The 21,259-nt window shown below is 54.3% G+C and overlaps 1 protein-coding gene across 6 annotated transcripts in view; it reads left to right on the top strand.

Annotated features, from left to right (window-relative positions):
• Positions 1 to 4,324: 4,324 nt before the first annotated feature.
• Myrf (myelin regulatory factor) overlaps positions 4,325 to 21,259 on the top strand; it is a 32,099-nt gene continuing 15,164 nt past the window's right edge. For 2 of the 6 annotated variants that reach the window (XM_008760220.3, XM_006231031.4), the window contains exons 1-5: positions 4,326 to 4,545; positions 16,158 to 16,245; positions 16,350 to 16,613; positions 20,059 to 20,120; positions 20,908 to 21,187. In XM_008760220.3, the coding sequence (XP_008758442.1) occupies positions 4,500 to 4,545; positions 16,158 to 16,245; positions 16,350 to 16,613; positions 20,059 to 20,120; positions 20,908 to 21,187 (740 nt within the window). In that variant the 5' untranslated portion in view covers positions 4,326 to 4,499. Of the gene's footprint in view, positions 4,546 to 16,157; positions 16,246 to 16,349; positions 16,614 to 20,058; positions 20,121 to 20,907; positions 21,188 to 21,259 lie in introns of all 6 variants that reach the window. The other 4 variants (XM_063286961.1, XM_008760221.3, XM_006231030.5 and 1 more) reach the window with 3 other exon arrangements.

Here is a 21,259-nt window from a genome sequence, read left to right as displayed (position 1 = left end):
GGGTGGAGGCAGCAGGGTAAGGGAGTGTGCACCTCTGCGACCATTCCTAGACAAGCCAAAGGGAAAACTTGAGGATCAGTCTTTCGTGTTCCCAAAGTTTTGTTAACATGTAAGTGCTAGGCCAGCAAGATGGCTTAGCAGGTAAGTCAAGGCACTCGTCATTAAGCTGGACCACCTGAGATCGATTCCCAGAAGTCACATGGTAGGTGAGAAGTGACTCCCAGGGAACTGTCCGCATGCTTGTCACATGCACCACCTCCCCGCAAATAAGTGCACAAACACAATACAAACTTAAAAACCAGACACAGGCGATATTCACTAAGTTAGGGAGGGCCCTGTGCTTTTCACTGGTGTCCTGCCATGTCAGTATCCAGGCCCAGGACAGCACTGAGTTCTATCAAGTGAGCAGAAGTCCCCACGTGTGTGAGAGCAGACACTCGTGGAGCCCTGCCCGTGTGAGATGTTTTGGGGAAGGGTTTGTGCCCTTGAAGCATGTAGTCCCTTTGCCCTACTAGACTCTGGGACTCAAAAGCAGGTAGCCTGCCCCAGATGCAATTGGACAGCAATTGGAATACCAGGCTCCATCATGTCCACCCACCCTCTGCCTCCCACCCCATGCTGTGAGCTAGGGCGGGAATGGGGATTCCAGGGAGGTAGCATGGAAGTGTGAAGCCACCAGCTCTATTAAGGATGTCTCTGGGGGACTATAAACATCTGGGCAGCCACAGAGACCTCTGCCCTGAGCACTGGGGCTGGGAAATGGCAGGAGAGGGTAGACAGGAAGTGCTGAGCATCCGGCAAGCCTCTGGCCCAGGATCTTCCGCACAGCAGGGGGCACTGTTTCTCCAACTAGTCCCACTCTGGCCTGCAGAGCCTGGTGTCGATGCCCAGCCAAGCCTTGCCGTGAGCTCCTTCCCACTCAGACTGCCCCAAGTCTAGTATCAGTCCACGTGATGAAGGGCTAGCACTCTTGACCTTGATGCCCCCGCCCCAAGCCCCAACCTCTGAATAGCAGAGGAAACAGCCCGCTCTGGATTATACCAGAGGTACAGACAGATGTAGGACCAAATCCAGAGATTTTTCCTCCTAGCCTGCTACCCTCACCTAATAGTGGTGTCCCCTCTTACTAGTCTGTAAATGGTCCTGGCCGTAATGGAGAAGCAGAGCAAATGACCAGAGAGATACTGTGGCTTGCCTAGAGTCACAGAGCTGATGAGTGTCTCCACAGATGACAAAATCTGGTACAAAAGCCTCCTTTAGGCTCCTTTAGCAGCCCAGCACCTCCCTGCTGTGCGGTAGGCCCACCTGTGCCTGGACCCCAACTTCATCATAGCGTCTAAGCCTCTTCCTTCACCTGAGTCTTTCGACACCAGAGGCCCTGGGTATGACTGTTGTTTTGGTCTGTGGCCTAGTGGAATAGGGGTGTTGGCAGGGCCTGAGTTCCCTGAGTTGGACCAGTTTCCTTGAGATTAAAAGGGCCCTGCATTCTGCCTGGTCTAACTAACCCCTGGGCTACGCTGGATTTTAAAGAAGTGTTTATTCATCATCCTGATAATGGCAGACCCTCCCCCCCTCAAGCCTCAGCCTCTGAGGAACTGACAAGATGAATACTGAGGCCACCAGCCCACCCTTAGACAGTAGACATTTAGGTGTGGAACTCAGGTGTGAAGTATGCAGGAAAGATCTTTGGGTAGCTGGGGTCTCAAAGGGATGCTATTTCTCTAGTGGTCCCAAGCAACTCAGGAAATCAATTCATCTTTGAAAGTTGCATGGTCTGACTGGGTATTCACATTGTCTGTAGGCAGGCCTGACCCTGGTTGGAGGAGGGGCTGGAGTGCAGAATAACAATTGTCTTCGGGGAGTCTGCAGAGGAGACAAACCTCTGGATGCATAAGCTGGAAAAGAATGGAGCGCTCAGTGTGGCCCCCTCCCCCCTCGGTGGGGCCCCGGCTGGAAAGAGGGAGCTGTGGTTAGTGCCCACAGCTGGGCCTCCAGCAAAATCCCACTCTATATACCTAAGAGAGGCAGCTCTGAGAACCGCCCCCAGAGGGACAAAACCTCATTGTGAGGCACCCGCCAGCCTAGGCATCCCCTCCCCCAATCCCTCCTCGGAGGGCTACCACAAGCCTGCTGACTGGGCCACATCTGGAGCTCAGGCTCTGGCTGCCCTTCCCCCCATGCTGGCCACTGAGAAGGAGGGAGGAAGATGGGGCGATAGGAGAGCTCATGGGGTTTCAACTACCTGCAAAGCTGGGCTTGTACCTCACCTTAGTTTGGCAGCCACTGCCAGGAAGAGTCAAAAGTTTTAGGCTAGCTAGATTAGTATCTTGATTTTATAGTAAGTTTTTCCCAGCAGTCTGGGCTGTAATTGTTGGTGTGTGTGTGTGTGTTGTTTTGAGACAGGACCTTACTTTGTAACCCCCACTGGCATTGCACTTGCAACCCTCCTGACCCAGCCTTTCCAGTACCTTGATTACAGGGGTGTCCCCCATGCTGTGGAAGGCCGCTCGGTTTCATCTTTCCCAGACAGTGCTACAGCAGGGTAAATCTTTCTGGTTCTGACTGCCTATGCCTAAGGGTTCTCTGAGGATATGCACCAAACCACTCTGTAGTGAGATGATTTACTGGGTCTGGGATTCTGGAATCCTAGATCTAGGGTTCTGACGTTTGCAGATGCCATTCTTCATACTTGGACTTTTTGAGCACCTTCTCTGTGCTGCGTGATATTATTATTATTATTATTATTATTATTATTATTATTATTATTATTATTATTTTGGTGTTGAAGTTAGCAGTGCCCTCATAGGCCCTCCTCAAGGAGAATAGTGGGAACTATGTGGAAAGCTCCGTCCCAGTGAAGGCGAGGCAGGCTGAGGTGCAGTAAACTGCTTTGGATAGAATACTGATGTGTGCACTGAGGCCTGGTGGCTGAGAAGAACTAGCCTTTTGGGAACGACCATCACAGATTGAGCTAACACTTGCCGTGACCCTGTGGCAGATGTGTGCCTGGCCTGTTTGGGTGATGGCAGAAGGTCTTGGTAGCAAAGGTTTAGTGAGCCCCGGAGAAAGCAGTTGAAGCTGAGGTCATTGTTTCAAGTAGAGAAGGTCTGAGAAACCAGGGCAAGAGGTTTAGATGTTGGAGTGCAAGGGGAAACCACTGGTTTTATCGAAGGCATGGTATGATCTGATTTCTGCTTTATGAAGATTTGGGAGAACTGCAGAGGAATCGTTAAGAGAGATGCTGGGTAATGGGGAAGTGAGAGTCAAAACAAAAGAGGGAATGGCTTCATCCTCACACGATTTCAGATTAAACATCAGGTAGGGCAGCAGAGAGTAAGTGTGACTCTTTCTGAGTGGTGGTAGCACAGACCTTTAATGCCAGCACATGGGAGGCAGAGGCAGGCAGACCTCTGAGTTTAAGGCTAGCCTGATCTACCGAGTGAGTTCCGGGACAGCCATGGCTATCCAGAGAAACCCTGTCTTGAGGGGAAAAGTGACTCGAGGAATAAAGAGTGACTCTCATTAAACTCTGAACCCTATTGACCTTGAACTTTTCCACCTGTACTGCCCAATATCACCATGGCCACATGTGACTAAGCTCAGAATAATTAAAATAAAACGAAGCTGGGAAGTCAGGTGCTCAGTCGCCAGAGCCACATTTCAGATGCTCACTGCCACTGATGACAACACCTAGAGTATTTCCATCAATCCAGAAAGTTCTGTAAACAAGCACTTCCCTAGCCGGGCACTCGTTAAGCCTCAGTTTCCTCATCTGTAAATGCAAATTGTAATGGTTCCTTCCAGATGGGCGAGGTGGCGAATGCCTTTAATCTCAACACTGGGGAGGCAGAAGAAGGCAGTTCTCTCTGAGTTTAAGGCCAAACCAGTGAGTTTCAGAACAGCAAGACCTACAGCGATTTGGTGCGTTTGGCGGGGGCTATGTTCCTCCTTAATAAAGACCTGCCAGGATTAACAGAAATAACATCTACAGGGTACTCCGTGCAGGCCTAGCACAATACATTTTTTTGGTGCCCGCACGTTGCTCTCTCTGGGATAGGGTGAGTCCCGAAAGGAATAGGAGCCATCTCTGAGATCTGGTTCTGGAAACCCTCAGATTCATAATCTGGAACCTTACCTATCCCAGCAAAGAATGAAAAGCGACTGATCCTCGCGTTGCTTCCCAACGACTTTAAAGCAACGCAGTACCCAGACACCGCCGCCGCGTCGAGCGCCCCCTGCAGGCGACGCAGCTCCCTGCTGCCCGAGGTTGCGACTCCGGGCGTACCGCTAGAGGGCGCTGAGGGCGGCGGGCGGCGGGCGGGGCGCGGGGCAGGCGGAGGCCGGGCTAGGGCTGCGGGTAGCGAGCGTGAGGCGAGCCTGGCCGGACTGTACAGGGAGCCCAGCCGGGACTGTCGCGCGGGCCGCGCCGGCGATGCCGCGCCCCCGGGCCAGGCTGTAGCGGGGCTGCGGCCGGAGCGCACGCGCCGGGCAGGCGGGCCATGGAGGTGGTGGACGAGACCGAAGCGCTGCAGCGCTTCTTCGAAGGTAAGAGACCGCGGGGCTGACTAGGCGATCAACCTTCTGCTCTGAGATAAGCCAGCAGATCTCCCTGAGAACAGGACTCCCATGGGGTTTCCTCCGTTCAAGGACCCCACAGAAAGCCTCCTTTTGGGCTGGGACTCTACCCCAGACTGGCAACCTCGAGCGAGATGAATGGCTTCGAGATTGGGAGTCTTTAGGAAGTGTCTGCCCACTCCGGTTGGACTTGAGTTTCCCGAATTGGCCTCCAACACTCAACTTCCTTGGGGATGGGTTCCCTTCCGTGCTCGGCTCCTTGAAGCCTTTCGGGTCCTGTAGTCTCTCTGAGTGATGATAACTCCAATCTTCAGCACACTTCTGTAGTCTAAGGACGCTATACTCCATCCATGCCAGCCTGCTACTCCACCTATCCTGGGACTTCCCTTGTCCCTTAAGGCTGGGACCCCTGAGCCTAGCCTACCTCCTAGGAGCAGGGACCTCCTGACTGCTTCCTGAGACATCCTTGCAGACTGTCACCTGTCTTGGGCAATGCTGCTTCCTCCATCCAGTAAGGCTGAAATTCTCCTTTAAGCAGCTAACTGCTTCCTTACGTGGGCAGGACTCTCTCTAGTATGCTTTCCTAGAGATGGAACCCCCTTGAAGCTGACTTCCGTCTCTGCCACCAGCTACCTCTGCCCTAGGAGACCTCCAGTGCTGTAAATTGCACCCCATCAGCCCTATGAGGTGCCTTAAGGTTGGGTCCCTCACACCTGACCCAGGAGCTGACCTGGCTCCCCTTACTTTGACTTGAACTTCTCCAGTACGCTCCATTATATATATTTTCCTCACCCCCGCATTGATTTTAGAGTCTGTTCCTAGTCTAAATACCGCCTCAGCTTTTCCTGAACGGCCCCCGCCCCTCCCCCCTGAAAGCTGGGTTCAGGAGGGAAGGGACTGGTGTGGGAGGGGGAGGGGAAGTGCAGGCTGACATCTCCCAGCCTGCTGGGTTTCTCAGACCCTTACTGGAGCATGAGGCCAGACACTGGAGCCGCTTTTGTATCTGCCCCCACTACATTGGGAGCCTTACCTTCATCCTAGTCTCTAAGCTGACATCTTGCTCCTAAAGTACTGGAAGAGGCTTCCATGAGCAGAACCTGTTGCCCTAGACGTAGCAGGCTGGGCCTGTGAGTTACAGGATGGAAATCAAGACCCAAGTTTAAAGCCCAGTTCCCAGTTCCTGAACAAGAGGAAGATTTGTTTGTTTCTCTTTCCGTGACTTGGGGAACCACAGAGTGGACTTTTGTCCACTCCTATTTGCTGAGCAGCCCAGGAGGGGACAGCCCCAAGTCTCAGCTAACTTCACTCTAGGATGCGGAACCCAGGCAGAACAGGTCTTGAGGCCCCAAAATGCTATGCTTTTAGATTCAATGATCAAGTCAGAGGCAGCTATGCCATTTGAGGGTGCTAGACAGCACCCCTCTATCCTAGGAGCTCTCTGGGAGCTTCCCAACATTGTGCAATAAGGTTAAGAATGCTCAGGGACTTTGTGAGTAAAGACCCTAGGAGAGGAGAGAAGTTAGTAGTCCTTGTTGGGTACAAGTACTGATTGGGGTGCCTTGTGCCTGCTTGGTGCCCTTAGTGACCGGTGAAGCAGGACTCCTTGGTTTCTGAAAGTATCCCTAAATTCCCTCCCCTCACCCCCCCCCCCACCTGGGCTCTGGGCACAGAGGTGGGCCTAATTGGCCTGGGCTCCTCATTTCTGAGCCAAACTTTCCCTCCTGGCCTGAGGGGGGGGGATGGATGGAAGGCTGACGCCACAGCTTAGCCATGCGGCTGCCTGGCAGGGAGGCTGTGCTGCTCCCTCCAGAGAGATAAGAGGAGACTCAAGAATGTCTGTGGGGAACAGGCGGGGTGTGGGGCCTGCTCAGGAGGGCCAGTCTTCCAGAGCCTGGGAATAGGGGCAGGGTGGGCGGACACCTGGGTCAAGAACTGTAAGGTTGGCTGTCTGAGAAGGGAAGGCCTTGGCAGGGAATCCACTGGGTGGTACGATGGAGGTTCTCACTGTGAGGTGAAAGGCCTGAGGGAGCAAGCGTACGAGTGCACCCTGCCCCTGGAGAAAGTGTGAAACCTTGGTTTATGGATGCGATGAGTCGATGAGTCATTTCTCAGCCCCCAGTGACAGTGTGTGCTCTCACACTCAAATGGCGACTCTTGAGTCCTCATCCAGATTCCCACATGGCCTCAGCCAGTCTCTCAGGGCAGTGGGTAGAAATCTCCCTGGTCTGGGTTCTGGCCTGGGAGACAGACTGACCCTTGCTGAAGGAGCAATTGAAAGAGTCTGTTCTGTCATGGCTCCTTCTAGCTCAGCACACAGGGGCAGGTCCTGCCCTGCTCTGGGTGGATAGTGAGACTGGGGGCTAAGGCGCTTTGGGCCTTCGGTGGGAGGCTGGGACAGAGCGTCCCCCCTGGAGGCTGGTACAGCTGGGTCCCCGTGACTGCCCAGTTAATCCCCTGGAGATAGGCACCAGCAGTCCAGAGTGGGAGGCACAAGCCCCGTAGAGTGGACCCTCCAGGCAGGATGCATTGGCTCCCAGCAGGTAACTGGGTATGGGGGATGGTATATTTCTCCACCACTGATCAGTGGGGTCCTGACCTCTTAGAACTAAGTCAGGGATGGAGCAGGACCATGTCAGGACTTGACCAAGACCTCGAAAGACGGATTCACGCTGGGACACTGAGAGCTGTGTGATCCTAAGCAGAGCCTCTCTGTGATTTTTTTTCTCTCACCTGGCACATAGAAGTCAGTGGCAGAGGTCTCCATTGGTGCCCCCAGATCTTATAGCGTTCTGTCCCAATCCTGGGAAGGAGGCATTTTAGAGTATGAACAGAGGACTCTGGGTGGAGGCTTGCTCGTGGTGATGCTAGCAGTTCGTGTTGCCTAGCTACTGTTCCCCAGAGCAATTTTATGTAGGGAGTAGTTTGGATACTGAAGGGATTGATCAGGTGTGAATAGCCCACTGAGGGGTCAGGGACTGATGCGAGCCTTGGAAGCCTTCAGGGCTGGAGGAGGAGGCCTGAGTTTCACTCTTTTTGAACCCAAGGGTGAGCCTGGAATGATACTCTCCTATTTTCCTAGTAGGGTAAGTCAGTAGGAGCTGCTGCGCTTCTCCTCCCCCTCCTCCCCCTCCTCCTCCCCCTCCTCCTCGTCCTCCTCCCCCTCCTCCTCTCCTTTTAGACTGGGTTTCTCTGTTTAGCCCTGGATGTCCTGGAACTCACTCTGTAGACCAGGCTGTCCTCAAACTCACAGAGATCCACCTGCCTCTGTATCCCAAGAGCTGGAATTAAAGGCATCCACCACCACCACCCAGTTTAGAGTAGGGGTCTAATTGGACCATTCTTAGGCAACTAACATTAATTCATGGTTTATGATGGGATGCACAAGGTAGACAGAGTTTTGGGTGGGAGGAAGAGGGAGGGAGGATGGGAATGGATCCATTTCCCAGGGGCCAAAACTGAGGTTCTGAGAGACAAGGTTAGCTGGGTGGTAGTCTAGACTGACTTCAGGCTCCAGCTTCCTCCTCTGCCATCAAGGAGGAACAGCCACTTGGGGATGGCATCCTTCATCCTTTCCAGAGGGCAGGAGTCTCATGTGGAGGTTACCTGGTAACTCAGAAGGGAGGAAGCCACCCACCATCTGCATAGCTGGGTTGTGAGATGGGGGTGGCTCTATGGCCTCTGTCACTTACCTGTCACTGGTGATGTACCCAGGAGCAGGTTGGTGGGGAGCCACCCTATGTAAGCTTTTCTTAATCCCCCTGAGGATGTGGTTACCTACCCCCAGTCCCACCAGTCTTCGGTCCAGCCCCAGTAGCTGTAGTAAGCTGATGGCTAGGCCCACCCTTTCAGACCCTGAGCCAGGTAGGCGGGGAGAGATAGTCCAGGGGTCTGACTCATCCCTATTTCTCCACACCTATCACAGAGCCACATAGCACAGGGCAGGCAGGAAATGTTCCCTGCCAATGATGACCATGATTGATCTATCCATGTATATGGCCTTAGACCTTTCCTCAGTCTGGGGATTCTGAATAGTGTACCCCTGGAGGCCTTAGGTAGGCCAAGAAGGCTATTTGGGGCCAGACCACTCTGGGTAGAAGGGCATCTCCCTGGGAGACCTGCTCAGACAACTCTCAAAGGGTTACAGCTCTGGGGTGTTGGGGGCTGGCAGCGGAAGCTACTGGGTAACCACCAAGCTAGGCTGCTGATTGGCTGTTGCCCTCGGACTTTGCCCTCCCTGATAAGAACAAAGCAGAAATCATTAACTGGATTATTAACTGGGGTGGCCCCGCCCTGAGTAGGCAGCCTGCCTTCCCTTCCTCCTACTCACGAGCTAGGCTTCAGGCATTCCACTGTACCTCAGTTTCCCTCGGTTGGGGTGGCTAGTCTCCCATTTCAAAGCCTCTGGCCATTATCATGGGGTGTCAGTGGCCCACTGAGCAGGAGCTGTGATGGTTGATTGGAGGATTTTGTGTGCACACTAGTAGGTAGAGAGGTCTGCAGCTAGCCCTGTTATCCACATGGCCCTTCTCTTGCGTTTGTCAGTACAGTTGGCTGGGCTCTATTGTCTCGGCTGTCAAAAGGGCACACAACTGAACTAGTTAATGGTCACCTCTCAGAGCTTCTGTGGCGCTGGGTAGGATCTGTATATGGCTCCATGAATGTTAGCCTTATTTAATCTACCTCCCATGGGCTTGCACAGACCCTTTGTATGGCCTAGGACAGGTGGCTGTGCCCATCTTCAGGACTGTCAATCTACTCACCCTGTAGGTTGATGCCTTAGACCTGGGCTCATATTTGACAGCACTGTATGCTTTGAGAAAGACCCTCACCCTCTTTGGGATCCTTACTCTGGGATAATGGCAGTCATAACCTGATGAGTGTGTTCTATGCTAGGGCAAACGTACTGTGATAGACCTAGCTTTGCTTCCTCTGGTGTCAGGTCTTGGTCCGGTCCTACCAGCCATACCCGCCTCCTCCTCCATCCCAGAGATGTGGAGCTTGTTCCCTGAAACAGAAAGAAACCACCCTTGGTCTTTGTGTACAGCATCCTGGCTAGAATATTCTACAGATGTGCAGTCCTTACCACAGTACCAAGACAGTTCGTACAGCCTCTTTCCAAGAGGAAGGGGCTGAAGGTGATGGACCATACTATGCAGGTAGCAGTAGAAGCAGGAATGGGATTCTGGCCACAGTCGGAGCTCTTCTGGGGTAGGTAGGGAAGGGGTTTTCATTGTACTTCAGGGCCTGACCTGATGATAGCCATGAAAGATGTCTACCCAGACCTTGGTCTTTCTGGAGCACACAGCCCTCAGTTGAATGATCCAGGCTACAAGGTGCCAACAGGGAGACCCAAAGAGTACCAAGTGGAAGGGAGGAGTGGGGAGAGGCAGACGAGTAAAGCTCACGGGTGGGACAGTTGGCTCCAGAGCCCCCACTGGCTTGTATGATGTTCAGCTTGTCCTTGTGCCTGGTGCCTTGCCTTTCCTTTACTTGTAGCAGCAGGGTTTGTGGCCTCTAAACTGCTCACCAAGTGAGGCAAGGAGCTGCCTTTCTGGGGGACTTGGGCCAGTGACATGAACGTGTTTAGTCCTATCTCAGTCCAGCTGCAGCCGATGGAAAGGTCTGACTTTGGACCGTGGGGGACCAGAGGAAAGAAAACGACAGAAGCTTGTACTGTGGGGACCCTGACTCAAATATGAACCTGTGTCTGGGAGGGGTGGTGGTGGAGCCTGCTTTGGGCCAGTCTTACTTGTGTGCGTGAGCTCTTGAAGACATGCTTGGTAAGTATGCTGAGATGTAAACTCGGACCCATAGACGTGTGCCAAAGGCTTTGCCTTGCGCCCTTAAAACTGCAGCAGAAAGGTTAGGGATGTAGCATAGTTGGTAGTGTTTGCCTTGCTGGCATACACATGCTGCCCCACCAAATCCCTAAGTCCAAGTCACAGTTGCCTGGGTTCCCCCCAACTCCACACCAGAAACAGAAGAGTCCTCTGCACCACCCCCAGCCTGCCTTCAGAAACTCTGCTCTTCCAGGGGATCCAGACTCTCAGCTACCTTTGGGCTATAACTGCATCCTCCCCTGATCCCCACACAGCCAAACCCTTGTACTCAGGATAACCTAATCTGAGCTCAGCACCAAGAGGTTCCTGAAGCCAACCCATCTACAGCCGATTCCTAGGAAACCCACACTGTTCTAAGAGGCTTGCTCTTCACTTTGGGGTCACAAGGCTCTAACTCCAAGGGCAAAGAGGAACCCAGCCTGGTGTCTTTAACCCTTTCTCACAGGAACCAGGGCGGACCCACCACGAATACTGTGGGAGGCTCCCGCAGCATGGAAAGCTTGGGTCTCTATCAAGTACTCCTGCTGGTTTGTGTTAACATGCCAGCATGACCCTTAGGAATACAGTCCAACAGACAGGCAGCATACACTGCATGTTCTACTGGAGCTCCTTCCTTTACTCAGGAAGGTCTCCTCAAGCCCCCATTGTGCGTCAAGCACAGTACTAGTGTTCAGAGACAAGAGACATACACCTCCTGCCACGTGCATTTGACATTCTAAGGGACGAAGTCAACTGACAAGCTACAGGGTCTCCTGTAGCTCAGACTGGTCTTGAACTTCATATGTTTCTGGGGATGACCTTGAACTTGTGCTTCTCCTGCCTCTCCTTTGGAGTGCTAGACTCACAGGCCTGCTCCACCACACCCACTTCTTTGGTGCTGCGGATCAGGCCACGGTGCCTCTTCTGAGTCTGGTGAGCAACTGGGAGGGACACGGATGGCCGTGACTTGGGGTTGAGGATTCGCTAGGACTAGAGCTGCACTGCTCTCAGGTGTGGCTGCGGGACCCAAACTGACTGAGAACCTGATGTATCAGTGCAGAGCTGCTTGCCCAGCCAAACTGCAGGCATTCAATTGAGAAAGCCCTAGTCGCAACTGGAAGGTTGAACAGGGTCAACCAGCGGCTTTGAGTATCAATGAAAAGAGAACGTCTAGGTCAGAGAATTGTGACAACCCACTGTGTCTCACCGCCTTGTGGGCTGATTGGAGGGAGCTTGTACCTTAGTTCACCCTGGGAGACAGACCATAGCGTTGGAAGTCCTCTGTGGCTGGATGACCGGGAAAGACTGTCTGCAGGCTGGGAGGGAGGCAGAGAAGGCATCCCGACTGGGGTATGTTGGAGAAGCAGACTAGTACTGGTCACACACCTGCAGGGACTGAGGGGCAGGCAGGGGCCTTCAGAAACTCAAAGGTACAGAAGAGCTCAAAGGCACCAAGAAAACTTGAGCAGAGGCAGGAGGGCAGGAATGGAGTGGGGACACTGGAAATGGAGAAACAGGATGCTATGTTGACCAAGGGATAGCTTTCTGGGGTGCTACCATGTACACTCAGTGGAGAAGGCTGCTGAGGGTCAGCAAGGTCAAGGAGTCACTCTACAATTAAGCTGAGGCCCATGTTAGCAGCCAGGCCTCTCAGGATGACAAGGATGCCCAGGTGACAAGCATCCGACAGACATCAAGTCACTGATGGAGCCAAGGTATCCTCAGGTTCAGACACCTGAGGTTGATACTCAGGGCCTTGAGCCCTGATGCCCTGGCCACCCTGAGTTCAGATCAGCCCACCCTGTCCATGGCCACGTGGCTGACGGGATTTCCGCCATGTTTGGGGTATGAATTGACAAGTACTCCATTGACGGGCAGGGGAGGGGGTAGGCAGGGTACAAGACTCCCACTGTGTTGTGTCTCCACCCTCCCCACCCGCCAGGACAATGGCCTAGACTCAGCCAGCAGCCACAGCTGTGGGGGGTGGGGGGGATGAGAAGGGGGACAGGGACAGGGAGGGGTTCAGGGTGGAGGGACCACCTGGGTCACTGCCTGCTGCACCTGGCTTGGGTGTTTTGGTCCTCCTTGATGAGTGGTCTTAAAAGAAGGAGGAGAAAAGAGGAAACCGTTTTTTCCCACAGCTTGGACCCTAGCCTGCCTGGGAAGCAACAGCCTCTTCTGAGTCTGGTGCTTGTTTCTAGCAGGTAATAAAGGCCCTAATTAGTGTGGTGCTCCTGGGGGGGCCACCTCTGCAGGACAGTGTGGGACCTGGAGAGGCCCTGTCTAACCCTGGTCTGTAGGTCCTTCATGGTCTGCCCACAGTCTCCAGGCCTGGCAAAGTCACCTCTAGTCCCCGGCTCATCGTCATGTTCATGTACTGTGGTTTTTGTCCATGACTATGGTATACTGGATCCAAAACAAAGCATGGAGCCGTAGCCCAGTCCCCGCCCTGGAACTATAGGCAAGATACCCACTCTCGGCCGCCGTCTCATCTGCACCATCTGCTTTATTGGAGAGATGCTCTTTAGAACGTGGCCGTCAGATTGTGGGCACCCACCTTCCCCAGGGAGGTATGAGCCAGTCTGAGCGGTAGACAGCCTGATGGCAAAGTACAAGAGGACAAAGGAAGTCCTGAAGGTCTTGGGGGTTGGGTTGGATAATAGAAACTTGCAAAAGAATGGGAATTAGCTTTCTCTGGTAAAGGAAACAGCATATGCAAAGTCCCTGTGGGTGGTATGTTTGTCTCTTACCGGAAGGAAGTAGAAGCCTGGCTCCTGAGAGCCCACAGGGGAGGAGGCTAAGGGAAAGCAGAACACGGACACTGTCAGGCTTTTCAAAGGAGCTCTGGGTTTATCATTTGCTGGGCAAATTTGCTGGAGGATTTGGGGAGGAGGAGGAGGACAGATACTGCTCGGTGACACTGGGGTACCACTCTCTGACCGGTGGCAGTCCAAAGTTCACCGTCCAGGTGGTCTTGAGGATTAGAGAGATCTGGTCTTGAGTCTACCAGCCTTGAGGCAACTCCTCATTGGGACCCAGTGTTTCTCTGTTCTTTGGGCAATGGGCAGCACTTCTGTAGTGTACCTTGAGGATTGTGCCCTCTCCTGGGTCCCTGTTTCAGCCTCAGGATCCCCAGGCCCCTGCAACCCTCCATTACACAGACCTCTACTGTCCGTCAGCACCCCTGCATGGAGTCTGGGCAGTGTGGGGAGAAGGAGGTGGGGGGTCCTGCATGCCTTAGGAAGCCTCAGCTTCTCCCCTTCCAGAGCCCTAGACCCACCTCACTCTGCCATCAGCCTCCTCCTCCCCCCTCCGTCCTCCTGGACCCTGGCACGAGAGGGTCCCTCCTCCCCTAGCCACATCTGGTTCTTGTTAGGGTCTCCCAGGATGCCTGGGCTTGAAGGCCCCATCCCCCGGGGGAGGTGGACAGCAGGATTAGGGGTGATTAGGAGTGCTCCTGGCCAGGGAAGGAGGAGCTCCAAGAGGAGGGGCGAGGATGGTTATAAACAGCAGCCCATGACCGCATCAGCTCATCACTCACCCAAGGTGCCAAGTTCAGTCTCAAAAACCTGCAGCTTCAGCAGCTGGGGCAGTGTGGGGGTTGGGCTCTAGGCTCTCCTCCTTCCTTCCTCAGAAATCTTCAGCAATGCTGTGGGGCAGGGACCAGGCTGGGGAAAGACACAGAAACAGCAACTACACCTTCTTCCGTGGGATCACATCGGCTCCTTTTCCTGTGTGGCTTTGTTCAGAGCGAGGAGTGAAGTTTCTGAACAACAGAAACAGAGATAGTAGCACCCAGCACATGGGAATGGCTGAGCGGTGAAATTCAATGTGTCAATACTTAAGCAGTGCCTTACCCGAGCATGAGTCTCCATCACTCTCACCAGCACAGCGTGAATTCAGGACTGCTAGACACTTCCTTATAAGATTTATTTATTTTTATTTATATGAATACACTGTCACTGTCTCAGACACACCAGAATAGTGCATGGGATCCCTTTACAGGTGGTTGGGAGCCACCATGTGGTTGCTGGGAATTGAACTCAGAACCTCTGGAAGAGCAGTTAGTGCTCTTAACCACTGAGCCATCTCTCCAGCCCTAGACACTTCCTTATGACCTGCCATCACCAACAATGTCATTTTCCTAGTAAGATGGGTTGGTAGGATTATGTGACACGGTGTGTGCGAAGTTGGCAGAATGCCTCGTATATCATAAACCGGGTGATGAGTGTGGCACACAGTAGACCCTCAATTATTGGGATCTGTGGCTACCGGAAACGAGTGAGGTGGGGTTGGAACTTGGGCAGACAGACTGACCATGTACAGCCCCACAGAGCACGGCCAGCAAGACCATCCATGGTGGGTGGGTGCCCTCTGTTCTCAGCCGGAGTGAGCCTGGGTGGGGGAGTCAGCAAGGGGCACAGGCAGCGTGTGACTCCTAGGAAGGCTTAGCAGCTCATGCTCATTAATTCATTAATCACCTAAGCGGGGCTCAGCATTCTTCAAATGCCAGACTGGGGCCAGGAAGAAGCCTGGGCTGGGGGCTCAGAGACCCCAGGGTGCTGGGGTTCGGGAGGTGAAGCCAGCCCCTCCATTTGCAGGGCTCCCACTGTGTGCTGGGTGCGGTGTGATCTATAGCTTTGCAGCTATCACAGTCGCCCCATGAAACAGCTGCTCACCCCACTTTCTTAAGGACACTGAGGCCAAGGAGGGGATGGCCTGCTTGAGGTCACACAACAGGAGGTGGATGGGATTTGTCCCTCACCAGTCGGAGCCCTGTTGCCAAGCTCCCCAAAGGAGGACTCCAGGTGCCAACCCAGGATTTAAGGCTTTAGAGTCTAGAGGGTCCTTCCTGCCTCAGTGGAGCTGGCCAGCCCACATCTGCAGCGTGGGTGGGGTGTCCTCCATTATCGGGGTTGACGCATCTCTCACGTCAGCCCCCTTATCACTTCTCCCTCTGGCTACCCCCCTCCTTGCCCCTCAAGGTGACCCTGGGCGAGGAAACCTAGAGCCCTGGACTGCCTTTTCTCTATCCTTCCCCCTCAGGGGGCCGAGGCCCGGGGAAGGGCCCAGGAGAAGGTTGTAAATAGGGTATCAGGGGGAGGTGGAGGAGCAGAGTTCCAGCCACTATTCCTTCCTGTTTGAAGCAGGACAAACTCCCTCCCTCATCCTTGTCTCTCCTCTGGAGTGTTGGAGCTGAGCACCACATCTCATCACAGAGGCAGCCGGCCTAGCCACGAGAGATGGGCCTTGCTGACACTATTAATCCTGATCTCAGGCTCTTCCTGAAGCTGGAGCCTGGGGATCAGTGATTCCTTGATTCCTGGGCCCCAGGATGTGTGTTTTGCACAGCCAGGCCTCATGCTTCTGTGTGTTCAAGGCTGGGTCTCCTGGGCAGTAAAGTCATTCTAGGTCCGAATGGGTCCATCCTGGGGTGGCATCACCTTGCTTGCTTCTTGGAGCACTCTGTAAGGTAGAAGGCCAGATGAGAGGCTAAAGAAAGGACAAGAGTGGCTTCTCTTGTCCCCATACCCCATACCCATACATTGGCTATTGACCACCTGGCCTGGGAAACTGGGGGTATCCTTGAGGTTTGTGGACAGGCATTAGTTTTGGAGGGGCACAAGGGGTGGACAGTGAAGGGCCATACATAGAGGGGAGCTAGGTCAAAGGTTTCAGAGAGCCTAGCCTGAGGAAGGCTGGTGGGCCTTCGCCTGGGGTCTTCAGGGAGCTGTTTTAAAACCAGCTGCCCCTACTTTTCAGGCCACGACATCAGCGGTGCCCTGGAGCCCTCCAATATAGACACCAGTATCCTGGAGGAGTACATTGGCAAAGAGGACGCCTCTGACCTGTGAGTCACTTCATCTGAGACCTTTGGGAAGTTCCCTGAGGGAGGGGACGGAACTTCCCCTCAGGCCTGGGGACCTGGGGGCTGAGCTCCTCCGTTCCCCGCAGCTGCTTCCCTGAGATCTCTGCACCAGCCAGCACTGCCTCCTTCCCCCACGGGCCACCGGCCATTCCCGGCTCCAGCGGGCTCCACCATCTGAGCCCCCCTGGGAGCGGACCATCCCCTGGGCGCCATGGCCCCCTCCCACCCCCGACCTACGGCACCCCACTCAACTGCAACAACAACAACGGCATGGGCACCGCCCCTAAGCCCTTCCTGGGGGGCTCTGGGCCTCCCATCAAGGCAGAGCCCAAGGCTCCCTATGCCCCAGGGTGAGTGGGGGCAGGGAGTGGGTGGGGACAGGATTTAGGGGCACAGTGGCCACTGTCCAGCAGAGGTTGGCCTGTGGACTCAGTAGGAAGCACTTAAATGACGACTCCTTTATGGTTAGGTTCAGATAGGGGTGACAGCAAGCTGATGAGAGATTTCCATGTTTTGTTCTGAGGCAGTGAGGATCAGGGCTCAGAGGAGAACTGTGGTAGGGTGGTGCCAGAAAAGTCTCAAAGCAATGTAGGGACAGAAGAAGAGAGGCTTGGGAACCCAACTGTCACTCACAGGAACCCTACCCCACGTATGCACAGTCGCGGGGCGTTCAAGCACACTCCTTGCCCATCTACCCATGGACCATTTCGCCGACACTTTGTTGCCCGTACCTCAGCTCTGCCCTTGCCTTGTGGAGCTACATCCTGGGGAGGCTTCTTCCTGCCGGGCTCCCTCATCCCTCTGAGACCACACTGATGTCCTGGCCCAGGGCTGATCCTGTGCCTAGCTTTGACCACCTGCAGCCATTGCCCGGCCAGCCTCCAGATTCTGTGGTTCTCAGTCTCCTAATGCTGTGACCCTTTAATACAGTTCTTCATGTCATGGTGACCCCCCCCCCCCAGCTATAATCATTCTTGTTGCTACTTCATAACTGTGATCCCACCGCCATTACTAATTTTAATGTAAATATATGATATGCAGATGTCTGATATGTGACCCCTGTGAAAGGGTCATTTGACCCTTAAAGGGGCCAAGACCCACAGGTTGAGAACCACTGTTCCAGAGCAGTGCTCAAGGGAATGTACCCAGAGCCAGGGTTAACCAGGCCCTCCACAGACCTCAGTGAAGCAGGGCACAGGTCTTGTCATTAGGTACAGTAAAGCTACAGGATTCATAGGTGATGCAGTGGGCGGGCATCAGTCTGGTTCTGCCATTTGCCAGCCTCTGGGCTTGGTGACCAATGCCAGAGGCTGGGGGTCCTCATCTGTAGAATGAGCCCCATATTCATGGTGGAAATTAAGTGGGCGAGAGCAGAGAGGAAGTTTTGGGTAGATACTCAACACTGTGAGCAGGGACCCCTAAGTACCTGGCTTATGGTGATCATACTGGAGGCCAGGCACACAGTGCCAGGGACAAACTTTGATTGCTTGAGGGTGTCTCTAAAAGTCAGGCTGCCTGAGGGTGGAGGGGAAATAGCTTAGGTTTAGCAGGCACAAGAGAGCTCCTTGGCTTTCCCCTGATCCAGCTCCAGGTGGCCTTGGTAGAGCTTGTCCAGAGTCTAGGTACCCTGTCTAGGCTCTGTTCTATGCCCGCCCCATCGTGGGTGAGGAGAGAGGTATAGAGGTGTCGCAGGGCTGAGAGTGCTGCTTAGTGGTCTAGATTCCCTCTCCAGCACCATACAAAGTAAAACAATTCACTCCAAAGAGGAAATAACAGGTGAGAATATGAAAGAATGCAGGGTCACGTGGGCTGGACGTTCTATGGCAGGTGTGAGAGACCTTGACCTATCGGAGGAGCCCAAGAACACTGTTAGGAAAGGAGTGCCCGGGGCAGGTGGGGGATGGGCTTGGAGTGGGACAGAGCTGGGTCTGCCCAGGGACTGGGCCATAGCAATGGATCTGCGGCCTGATCCTGTCACCTTTCCATGATATCCTTAGAAAACCTAGTTTTAGGGGTCACATTTCTTTTTTGAGACAGTGTTTCTCCAGCTGTCCTGGAACTCAGTCTGTAGACCAGGCTGGCCTCAAACTTAGAGATCTGCCTCTGCATCCCAAGTGCTGGGATTAAGGTGTGTGTCACCACAGGTTTAGGCTTAGGGTCTATATTTTCTTGTGGTTCTAAGGATTGAACCCAAGAGCACTGCATCTATGCTAGGCAAGGGCTCAACTGCCAAGCTACACCACGGGTCTTTTTTTCTCACGTGTGTGTGTGTGTGTGTGTGTGTGTGTGTGTGTGTGTGTGTGTGTGTGTGTGTCTGTCTGTCTGTCTGTCTGTGTGGTGTGTGTATCTGTTTGTGTCTGTGTGTGTGCATGTGAGTGTGTGTGCATGTGTGTGCATGTGTGTGTCTGTCTGGTGGGTGTGTGTGTGCATGTGTGGTGTGTGTGTGTGTGTGTGTGTGTGTGTGTGTGTGTGCGCTGTTTTGCCTGCATGTATGCTTGTGTGAGGATGTCAGATCTTAGAGTTACACACAGCAGTGAGCTGCCATGTGCGTGCTGGGAATTGAACCCTGGTCCTCTGGAAGAATGTTTAGTGCTCTTGACTGCTGAGCCATCTCTCTAGCCTCCCATCTTTTAACTTTTTGAGACGGTTTTACCAGCCTAGACAGGCCTTGAACTTGTGACCCTCAGTCTTGAGTTTCCTGCGTAGCTTGGGGTGCATGTCTGCACCAGATTCAGGGTCTTTATTCTTTTTTTTTTTCTCTTTTTTTTTTTTCCGGAGCTGGGGACCGAACCCAGGGCCTTGCGCTTGCTAGGCAAGCGCCCTACAGCTGAGCTAAATCCCCAACCCCTCAGGGTCCTTATTCTTGAACCAATTTCAGAGATGTAGTGAGGCCTCCACAAGTAAGGGAAGGAGGTGGGAAGAAGTGGCCATTGCCTGTCCAGGGATGCAGTATAATTCAGCAGTCAGAGCAGGAATGTGTCCATGATGGCCCTGGAGCCTTTCTGGTGGTCCCTGGGCATAATGGAAGGGAGTCTCTCCAGATGTGGAGATGACCAAAAGTTGGGTCTCTGGGCAGCCTCTGGGTCTCTCTGTGTCTCCCTCTCTTCCTTCCTCCCTCCCTCCTCTTCCTCCTCCTCCTTCTCTCTCTCTCTCTCTCTCTCTCTCTCTCTCTCTCTCTCTCTCTCTCTCTCTCTCTCTCTCTCGGCAAGTACATGTTTTGTACAGGACGTGTTGACCTCTGGGCTTGAGTTTGTTCTTTTGCCTGAACCACTGATAAAATAAAGCTTGCAAGAAAAAAAGAGCCCAGGCCCAGAACTACTGGCTGCCTGCCCAGTCCACACCTGCCTCTGGCAAGGCAGCTCCTGATGACCCACTGAACCTCCTCGGACCCAGCCCCCGGGTCCTAGGATTTCCAGGAAGCTGGAAGCTTTGGTGGGTGCTCAAGAGAGGCAGATGCCTAGCTCCTCGGTCTAGGGGAGTGGGGTCTTTCAATCCCAGTGCCACCACCAGAGACCTGGCCACTGGCCCACAAATAACCATTATTAGGTCTGAAGAGCCAGGGCAGGATCTTGAAGTCCTTCACCCACATTAAACCCTGGATCCTGCCAGGGCTCTAGGACAGGTGGGCAGCGATGGGGTAGATTCGAAGAGATCTCAATGGTCTCAGTCTCTGGCACGGAATGGGGGCGGTGGGGTCTTGGCAACCTTGCCCACCAGAGGAGCTGCCTGGCCTGAAGGTTGGGTCTGGGGGTTCAGCTGCTGGGCCAACCTTTTCCCTCCTCCGGCCCCCTGCAGCACACTGCCAGACTCGCCCCCAGACTCAGGCTCTGAGGCCTACTCCCCTCAGCAGGTGAATGGTGAGTCCATTGGGCAGTGCCACCCTCCCCCTCTGGGTTTGGGCAAGTGGTTGGTGCAGCCTTATCAGGGAGAAAGGGAGGAGGGAGGGAGGGGGCCAGCGGCTGCCCAACGGATCAGATTATCGCTGGTCAAATATTCCTCGGCGCTGGCTATTGTTCCCCAATGGGCGGGTGGGGAGCCCGGTCCTGCCTCAGAATAAGTGTCCCTGCTGGTGATGCCACCGTCTGGCCCCCCTGCACCATCATGGACGCGCCCTTTGGCGGTAAGTGGACAGCTGAGGAAGGCTGCTGCTGGGCTCACCTTTACAGGGGGCTGAGGGGCCCAGTGGCCCCCACGTGGCCAAGAGTAGAATGATCGTGGGCACACTGAAGAGGGGTCAAGAGTTCTGTTTATCCTACCGAAACATCCCTGGAATGCTTCCTGAGGAACAAAGAGAGAGCTGCAGCCCCCTCAGGCTGGGGGACTGGCCCCTGGAACTGGGAGTGGAGCTGCTGGATGGAGGAGGCTGGGTGGGGGGACTGGGCTAGGGTCTCCAGGAGACTCCTCAGGCTTCAGAGGAGTTAAGACTGGGGATCTTCTGAGGGGCTTCATCCAAACAGCCTAGGGGAGAGAACTGGCTAGCATGGGAGCCTCTGTCGGAGAGTCTGCTTCCCTGCTCAGTGGCAGCACCCAGCCGTCTCTCCACCCAGCCTCTGGCACAACTCAGGAGGCACAGAAGCAGGATACTGTGCCTGGGGAGATTGGGTGAGACGGGTCTCTGACTCCTGTCCTCCATCTCTTCCTCAGACCCCCATCTTCTGCGCACCATAACCCCGGAGACGCTCTGCCACGTGGGAGTTCCTTCCCGCCTGGAACACCCGCCCCCACCTCCAGCTCACTTGCCAGGCCCCCCGCCACCCCCGCCTCCCCCACCTCACTACCCTGTCCTGCAACGGGACATCTACATGAAGGCTGAGCCCCCTGTACCCCCTTATGCTGCCATGGGGCCGGGTTTGGTGCCCCCTGAGCTCCACCACACCCAGCAGACCCAGGTGCTACAGCAGCTGCTGCAACAGCACGGAGCTGAGTAAGACTTGGGTAGAACTTCCTTGGTGGGAAGGTGGGGTGGAAGTCAGAGCATCGAGAGTAGGGGGAACGG

The sequence above is a fragment of the Rattus norvegicus genome, chromosome 1 (assembly GCF_036323735.1).
Source record: "Rattus norvegicus strain BN/NHsdMcwi chromosome 1, GRCr8, whole genome shotgun sequence".
NCBI lineage: Eukaryota > Metazoa > Chordata > Mammalia > Rodentia > Muridae > Rattus > Rattus norvegicus.
This window is presented reverse-complemented; position numbering and strand designations above follow the sequence as displayed.